General features: G+C 42.3%; 1 protein-coding gene across 1 annotated transcript; it reads right to left on the bottom strand.

Annotated features, from left to right (window-relative positions):
- Nucleotides 1-4,893: 4,893 nt before the first annotated feature.
- On the bottom strand, nucleotides 4,894-6,161 carry LOC130694795 (uncharacterized). The gene is made up of 4 exons (XM_057517900.2): nucleotides 5,953-6,161; nucleotides 5,791-5,888; nucleotides 5,568-5,722; nucleotides 4,894-5,484 (listed from the first exon to the last, which is right to left on the bottom strand). The coding sequence occupies exons 1-4, from the start codon at nucleotides 6,159-6,161 to the stop codon at nucleotides 5,311-5,313; spliced, it is 636 nt and encodes a 211-aa protein (XP_057373883.1). The 3' UTR covers nucleotides 4,894-5,310.
- Between the last annotated feature and the right edge of the window lie 2,779 nt (nucleotides 6,162-8,940).

Genomic DNA, 8,940 nt, shown 5'->3' with positions numbered 1-8,940 from the left:
GATGAGTTTTATTCAATTTTATATTTTATTTCGTAACATTCCTCCTTTTTCAACCGTTGGTTAATAGCCTGGCATATTGCCATATGCTCATGCACCATTCCCCTATACTAGAACTGTAGGGGAGACCGGGGCTAGTCCGGACGGAATTCGCTCTGAGGCGATAACTTTTTACTGGTTAGGAATTTCTTAATTTTTTTGCGCCAGTAGAATCGCCAAACTCTAAGCTAGGTCCTGTAATTCTTTCATGATCGCCGGATGATAAGCAAAGATGTTATTAGATTTTGAAATTTAAAAAAAAATGGACCCATCTTATACTGTGCGGGGTGAAACCGGACAGGGTGTGGGTTAAACCGTCCACGTCTACTTATTATCAAAACAACATCTACTAATAATTTTTAAAAATGAATAAAACATTGTACTGGCGTTTACATTAAGAAAATATATTGTTCTCCAAACAGTTGACATTGGAAAATACTTAAAGAGCAATTTTTTGAACATTTTTCACTGTTCTACCGGAGCGGGTTCTTTTAGGTGACAGAATTAGGGGCAGATCCTACTAATCAGAATAATACTAATCAGAATGACAACAGCAACCCAAATTTCTTCTTATATAACCTACATGCCGATGTAAGCATGGATAAATTTGGCATTCACTAAACAAGCATCTAACAAGCTGCCAGTTGCATGTCCGGTATCACCCCTTTTTTGTTGTCCGATGTAACCCCCAAGAGCCGTGTTGCGGTAAAACCCAGATAACTCAAAAACTATACAAGCGAAAATTCTTCTAAAAAAACCATCATAAACACAAATGAAAAACCCATTTCAGAGAATTTTTTCTAAATTGTGTATTAGTCCGTGCGTCGGCAAGACGAAAAACACTGCGAACGCAAAGCGAAAAAAAAAGCATACAAAAACCGGTCATTCATCCTATTTCGTTCATTTTTTTAGACAACAGTTTGAAATTTTGTCCAAAGGTGAGGAATTGCCTTAATAATGTTGTGTAAAAATTTCAGAATTTTTCAATCAAAATTGAACAAAAAAAATCAAATGGTTGGTTTAGCCCCCGTCCGGTTTAGCCCCGGTCTCCCCTACGTATGAACGTCGTTTTCGTTAAAAAAACAATATTGCACCTATTTTTTTAATGCTCTTAATCATTGAATAACGTGTAATTAAAACACTAAATTCCAAATCAAAACTTTTTTTAACGTTATGTTGTTGCGAAATTAACTTAAAATGCTTTCAAAGAACGAAATCGAGTATTGGAAGTTGTGCTAGTGCTGCCCAACGTACAAAGCTGAGGATGCGAATGCAGTTTTTATCCACGTTTTTTCTGCCGTATAGCACTTAAAACGCTTGAATTGTGATTCAAAACGCTTGAAAAGTCATTCCAAACGCTTGAAAAGTGATTCAAAATGTATTCTTACGTGAAATTTCCAGCAAGAGTAATTGGCGTAGTGGCAGTTGGAGTTGTTGCTGTCGGTTGGCTCGGTTGGAAGGCGTACATCAAGGCAAGAGCTCCTGTTGTGCAAATCGGTGATTCTGACGAAGCGCAAGCAGACATGGTTTCGATCGACGACGCACATCGAGGAGATAGCCACGCACCTAACGAGGATAACATCGTCCCTCAGCAAGATGATGAGCAACCTGGCGTACCCACAGAGGCCCCTGCCCTAAAGGTTCGAAAGGTGAGGAAGCCAAACAAGGCACTTTGGAACAAAAGCTACCAAAGACGTTTGGCAAGACGAGCACAGGAGAGAGCGGACAGATTGGCCCAGCACCTAGCGACTTCTGCAGTTGCATCCGATGAAGCATGTTGTGCACTGCCATTGGCCTCTGTACCTGACGATGATGCCGTTCTGCCTGACGATGATGCCTCCGTGCCTGTCCAACCTGTGCAATCCACTGACAAGGAACATTCTCCAGTTCCCATCGAGCACGAAAGGGTTGACGAAGTTCGTCCCGCAGAAAGTGAACAAGTGGTAGAGGTAGTTCCCGAGCAAGGGGCAGCAGTTGCAGATGCACCCGTTCCACCCCGTCGAGTGAAAAATCCAAACAAGGCACTTTGGAACAAAAGCTACCAACGACGTTTGGCAAGAAGAGCGCAAGAGCGAGCGGACAGATTGGCCCAGCAACAAGCGACTGCTGCAGTTGCATCCGATGAAGCATGTTGTACACAACCATTGGCCTCTGTACCTGATGATGATGCCGTTCTGCCTGACGATGGTGCCTCAGTGCCTGCACCAACTGTTGTGAAATCCACTGACGAGGAACGTTCTCCAGTTCCCATCCAACAGGAAAGCGTCGATGAAGTTCCTCCCGCAGAAAGTGAACAAGTTGTAGAGGTAGTTCCCGAGCAAGGGGCAGCAGTTGCAGATGCACCCGTTCCACCCCGTCGAGTGAAAAATCCAAACAAGGCACTTTGGAACAAAAGCTACCAAAGACGTTTGGCAAGAAGAGCGCAAGAGCGAGCGGACAGATTGGCCCAGCAACAAGCGACTGCTGCAGTTGCATCCGATGAAGCATGTTGTACACAACCATTGGCCTCTGTACCTGATGATGATGCCGTTCTGCCTGACCATGGTGCCTCCGTGCCTGTCCCACCTGTGCAATCTACTGACAAGGAACATTCTCCAGTTCCCATCGAGCACGAAAGGGTTGACGAAGTTCGTCCCGCAGAAAGTGAACAAGTGGTAGAAGTAGTTCCCGAGCAAGGGGCAGCAGTAGCAGATGCACCCGTTCCACCCCGTCGAGTGAAAAATCCAAACAAGGCACTTTGGAACAAAAGCTACCAACGACGTTTGGCAAGGAGAGCGCAGGAAAGGGCTGAGCGAGCTGCCCTGCAACAAGCGAGTGCTGCAGTTACATCCGATGAAGCATGTTGTACACTACCATTGGCCGCCCTACCTCATGATGATGCTCCCGTACCTGAACCTTCTGTGGAATCCACTGGCGAGGAACATTCTACAGTTCCCATCCAGCACGAAAGTGACGATGAAGTTCCTCCCGCAGAAAGTGAACAAGTGGTAGTTCCCGAGCAAGGTGCAGCAGTCGCACCGGCCCCTGTTCCACCTGTTCAGGTGAAATATCCAACCATGATCTTTTGGAACAAAAACTACCTGCGAAGTTTGGCGAAGATGACGGAGGAGAGAGCAGCACAACAGGCCGCAGCTTCCGCAAAACAACCCGCCCATTAAGCGTTTTTTTTCCCTTTCTTTTTTTTTTTTCGTAAAAAAAAAAAACTGAAAATCTAAATTCTGTACATACGATTTCGGTTTGAGTGTGTCCCTTGTAAAGCAGTCAGCTCGTTGAGCACTTTTTGTCTTTCATTTGTTTTCTATTTAAACGTAGCAGAAACAGTAACTCAAAATTGCTTGTATCTTCTATTTCGGCCTGATTATGTATTTTCCTCGAGCTCTTTCATAATTTTTCTTCATTGTACATAGCAGAAACAATTAATCAAAATTATTGTTAATTCCATTTCGGTGTGATACTGTATGTACTAACCTTTGATGAATGTCTTTTTCGGCCGCTATCTGAAGAAACTGGTCGAAGAACCCTTGACGGAGTTGCTCACTGCCGTGCGTGGCATCTACCATTTATGCAACCTTTTCTGTTTCAATTGTCTCCTTCATGGTACACGTTTGCATGCAAGTGACGAGATGGTGAGCAATATTGCCATCTCCCACCTGCATGCACCCGCCGGAAGGAGACCACTACGGGAGTAGCTTGTCTCGTAGTGATGGCAGAGGTTACAGGTAGTTTTCACCTCCATGGCGGTGATGAAGCTACCGTCAGGGGGGATTTTTATCCTTAAATGAATCGGCCAGTTCTGCAAGTGCGTGTGTACGCGAAAGGAGCTAATCAAGGGTTAATTTTTATCTGCTAAACAAAATTTCTCATTGCTTTCTCCCCTATTTGAATTTTTCACTGTTAAACAAAACTTTCATTTTTATCTGCTACACGAAATTCCCAATTTGTCTTGCTTTCGATCAATAAAATTCCTTCTTAAAAACATATTGCCATCTTGCTTTACTTTTATTATTATGCCAATAACATCCTTTTCGGATTTCGGCTCATTGGGTGCAGCTTTCACAATTGCATCGTTAGAAAGCAGAATGATCAGGTAGCCATCGTGATAGTAAATAAACAACCACCACAATAATTATATCATTTAAGTTCTTGTCTATACTCGTTGGTTTTGAACTTCCATAAACCACCGATGCAACTTTGGCGCTCGCTGCTCTAAGTGTCCACCTTGGGTAGTGCAGGCTGTTGAGGCATCAGCAGTGGCTGCATTTTCAGTGTTCAAAGGTGAATCTTCAAGAGCAGTTTGGTTCAGCCATACATTTCCTTCGTTAACTTAACTAAAAAAGCTTATGAAGTAGCCGTAATTACCAGTATGACGCTTCCTAATCAAATTAATCTTTGATCACATCATTATCCATTTGAGGTAAAAATTCACCCGCTTACAAAAAATATTATCGGTGAGGAGGTTTTGGCTACAGTTCGCCATCTACTAGGGTTCATGAACATTTAATTTTCAAATTAAAAAATTCGTCACTAGATGGCGAGCAGTTTTCCCATCCAGACGGGACACAAAATTTTTGCTGAAATAAAAGTGAGTGGTTTTTCAATTGAGAGATATCGCCTTCGTATCATCTAGCTAAATTTACAAAGAGTACGATTAACCGTGTGTTGTGTGCGAAATCAACCTGCTGTGAGTTGTTCAGTGCATTGTGGTATCTTTTGTTCATCTAAGTCACACACAGATCGTCAAAGACTAGCACCTTCATCACATGCTGATTTCAGCCGGTGTTGACTTCAAAACACAGGAAAAATACTCTTTGCTTTTCGAAAAAACTTGTATTTTGCAACAATGGATGTGTTCTTTCGATGAAAACTTGATAAACGTTGAACGGGAGGAATGAATCGAGGTATCGACATGGATGAGCAAATGGTATGTTACCAAATTCATATTTACAGGTTAGTTATGTAAGAATTTCTCGTTTTGGTTAGCTTATTGTTAGCGGTAAGGAATTGGCTCACTTGCAATGCCGAGAATGTGATCCCCAGTTTACATGATTTTTCAGCACGATATTTTTCAATTGAAAGAAGAATGACGTCGCTATACCACAATTGAAACATATTTCTGGAACTATTTGCAAGTCACGAGGAACCATTACATTAACTCTCGTATCACTTGTGCGTTCAGCTTCGAATTTTCCCCCGTCGGTAAGTATCATAGAAAATACTTCTCTTATAATACTACCTCCTCACTATTGCTTGTTTCCCTATGTTCGTATTTCAACGTCAACGATCATCGGTGTAGCTATAAAAGAAACTATGAGCTAGAAGCGATTGGAGTGAATTAAACAGAACGAAGAACCACCCGAACGCTTCAAAATTAGTGGAAGCACTCAAAGCTAATCCTGCCCAGTGAAGTGTTTCAACCTGGGCAAATGTCCTTCGCCACTCGGCCATTCCCTGATTTGAAAATGAAAGAAGTAAATAATTTTATCCCCCTATTTTGTTTAGATCGAACATCTAGTAATAATGAAAATTGAAACCTTATTATTTCGGTAGATATTTGGCTCTTGCAGAAAGTAAACACTGGAAAGAATGGACATGCTCCATCCTACGTAGTCTCTCCAGCTGGCCGTGTATTTGTTGGGAGAGTTAATGACTACCGCCGACGGAAATAATTTCACGCAAGTTCCTATACCTAACGGGGTATACGATTAAAAATTTCAACCAAAGCTTACCTAAATTGGATTCGAATAACTTATGGACCTTTAATTACGTGTGTCGTGCACAAATAGATAGGGATAAATTGCGGATTTCCCAGTTGGTTCCAGTCAATGCTGCGTGGTTGACGTGACACTTCCTGGCTAAATCGTAAGGTAATTATAATAATTTTTCGGTGCGTAGACGCTTTCGTAAAGCTTTTTAAACCTGATAATGCCGAGGAGGATGCAGGCGACGTGAAGGATGCCACGGAAGAAAAATTTATTGCGTAAAGCTATGCATACCGAAAGGACGATTGGTATGGCAGCGATGGCATCGTACCACGATTTGATATCGTAAACGGGAGAAATTAGGGCGGCTATTAGGTGTGGTCCAATGCAACACAAGCCGTGCAAAAGCAAAGCCTGCCTATTCATTACCAATTGATCGAGTTGTACTGAAGTCAAAACTTGATACTGACATCTTATCTCTGAAATTCCAGGCTGTGCTTCGTTATCACTTTGTTTAAATGTTCTTTATCTTTACGTTGGTTGTGCAATATCCAAACACAGGGTTAGTACGAACCAAAAAACAACCGTGTAGAGATTAAAAAAGGCTTGACGCAGATTCGTGAAGACGCGTTCACACAACTTTGGTCTCCAATCCAAATTCCGCTACCAGTTTGTTAAGCCAACCTCCGTAAAACGGCAACAAACGATTTGTTAAACATGCATACAAGGCAAATGCATTTAACCATTCATTCGTTACGGAATGTTGTCATTTTTTGGCAATTGTGATGTATCAAATTGTAATTGAATATCTTATACTTCCAATATGTCAACTTTTAATATGCAATTGACTCACAGATCAAAATCTTTGTGATTGAGACAACCCGTGTAGCCAGAAACGTTAAAAACCCTCATATAATTTGCAGTATGAAGAGGTTTGTTTTGATGTACTTTCCTGTACCGCATTAAACAAAAAGAAAAAACTTTCTTTTTCCCCAACTGGAAGGAGATAGGTAGATGCGTATTTTCAATTGAAAGCCAAAGTTTTGCCTTTGGACAAAGTGAATCGAGTAGGGGAAGAATATAAACGCCGGCCAATTGGAGAAACAAGTTTGATGCGCCGTCGTAGACCATATAAGTTTCGAAAGACCGGGATGCTGGGAGACGCGAAAAGCAACCGGGCAAACTTTCGTTACCAAGTTGGTGAACACCTTTCTTAGACCCCCTCCCCCCCCCCCCACCGAAAAAAAAAAAGCTTTCTTCGTGATTATGTCCCGTTTTTCCTCTCCTTCGCTTCTTAAACACACACTATGTCATAGAATCCGTGTGACGATCTAAGATGCCCAAGAGTCCTGAGACACTTTGGAAACAAGTTCTTTCCTTTTTGTGAGACACGAAAAGCTCTTGCCCTAAACTCTTCTTTTTCGAACGTGAACGAACTGTGAATTAAAAGAAACTAAGAGAAGACTCCATCACCAGCTGTTACTTTTCTCCTCGCCACGGCAACTCGACTGACGTCGTTATCAACAGCTTGGGCTCATTTGCATCGGGCGCAATATCCATCAACGTACTTTTTGCATACACACCCTTTCCTCCCTACTTTTCTAAACAAAACTTACGTACCACAGGAAGGGTGAGGAGGGGAGGCAAGCGTGAAAAGAAAGAGCCCGTACGTGGTGCGGGTCTTTTCAAAATTGGATAAACGTTCCAGTGCGCGTCATTTGTCGACATTGTATGGCCGTTTGTCTCCCGACTCTGTCGCCTTACTGAAGACATTGTACACTATGCACCATGTGTTTGACTTTGTCCTGTTTATTTTGATCAATGGAATCGAGTTGTTCGTTCCGCATGTTGCCATATTTTCTCGTTCACTTCAGACTCCCGCCGCACAAACTTTTTCTTTCAATTAGAGAACAGGTTCCAGCAGACTATAAAATAATAATCCCGTATGTGAAGCAGAGAAATTCGTGTGGTTGCCCGGAAGCAAAAGTTCAAATGATTCGTCCCCCCCCCCCCATCCCCAGTTCCGCCCATCCTTTTCCCGCTGTCGAATTTCCATGGACTCTGGAGTTTTTTGGAGGGAAACGAGAGGCGACTATTGAACGGGCGTTTACGTTCGGCAAACAGCAATCAATCTGCCAACTGAAGTTGGCTAACTTTTCCTGGAATAGTCTATAGCTCCAGTGAAGCAGTTTCTTTTTTATTTCAATCTGCGGCACAAGTTTTTGGCCTCTATCAATAAAGTCGTAATGGCGCAGCAGACTGCGGCCGGAAGAGATTGGAGGGACATATTCATTTCTCCATTGGGGCAAGGCGATTCCTTACACGATTGCCGCATATATTCCTTAACCCGGTTATGATACAGCTGCTCGAGGCAACATTTGTCGGTTATCGTACAATCGTCGCAGTGTGTCTAATAAGCTTCTGTAATCTCTAGCAAGTGACTGTTCGCTTTATTCGTGTCAATTTTTTTTTTTGGCGTTTAATCATAAGCTAATGAGGTAATGCATTTTTATTTTTTTTGGGGGGGGGAGGGATTTGTTACGCACTTGGAAGCTTGTTGCGTTTCCCAGTAAGTCCGAGTTAATATGATTGTCGATAACAATGGTATTTTTTTTTTTATCAAATGAAGAGAGAAATGCCCTTATATGCAGATGTAGACTAGAATATTGGAAAGTACGAGCTTAGCGAACTTTTCTATAAAGGGATTTAAATTTCGTCGTCCAGCTGGAGGGCATCGAGACGTGATCTCTTTCCTTTTTATCGAAATGGGCGGTTGGTATGGCAACATGATAGTCGTCTAATCTATAACTGTACCAAACCGTGATATCTTTACTTTTTCTATGTGAAAAAAATAAAAATGAAGAGAAAAAATCTAATAAGAAAATAAATAAATAAAAAGAAGCTGCGCGAATCCCATGAGATGGCTCAAGAACAGAGGCTTTTACGGCGCATGCGCAGAGTTCTACTTCATCTTCGGGTAGGCGTTGTCAAGCACCATTTCGTACTAAAGAAACGTCGTTCATTATTGAAATACAATCTGTTCAACGAGCTTTGATTCACCTAATAAACGGGGTCCATTCGAAAGCTACTCTGACGGGATGTCCAATTGCGTTCAACGCCATCTATTGCTCGATGAACTAATGGGGATTTCAAGGCTGTCTGTCACGAGGGGATTTTGCACGAAACCTATTCCGACGAACGACGT

Source organism: Daphnia carinata, chromosome 4 (genome assembly GCF_022539665.2).
Source record: "Daphnia carinata strain CSIRO-1 chromosome 4, CSIRO_AGI_Dcar_HiC_V3, whole genome shotgun sequence".
NCBI classification, from domain to species: Eukaryota; Metazoa; Arthropoda; class Branchiopoda; order Diplostraca; family Daphniidae; genus Daphnia; species Daphnia carinata.
This window is presented reverse-complemented; position numbering and strand designations above follow the sequence as displayed.

Coding starts and splice junctions, on each gene's coding strand:
- LOC130694795 (XM_057517900.2), bottom strand. CDS start 6,161: ATGAATAGGCAGGCTTTGCTTTTGCACGGCTTGTGTTGCATTGGACCA. Junction 5,889..5,952: donor ATCCTCCTCGGCATTATCAG/GTTTAAAAAGCT, acceptor CTTACGATTTAG/CCAGGAAGTGTCACGTCAAC. Junction 5,723..5,790: donor CACGACACACGTAATTAAAG/GTCCATAAGTTA, acceptor ATACCCCGTTAG/GTATAGGAACTTGCGTGAAA.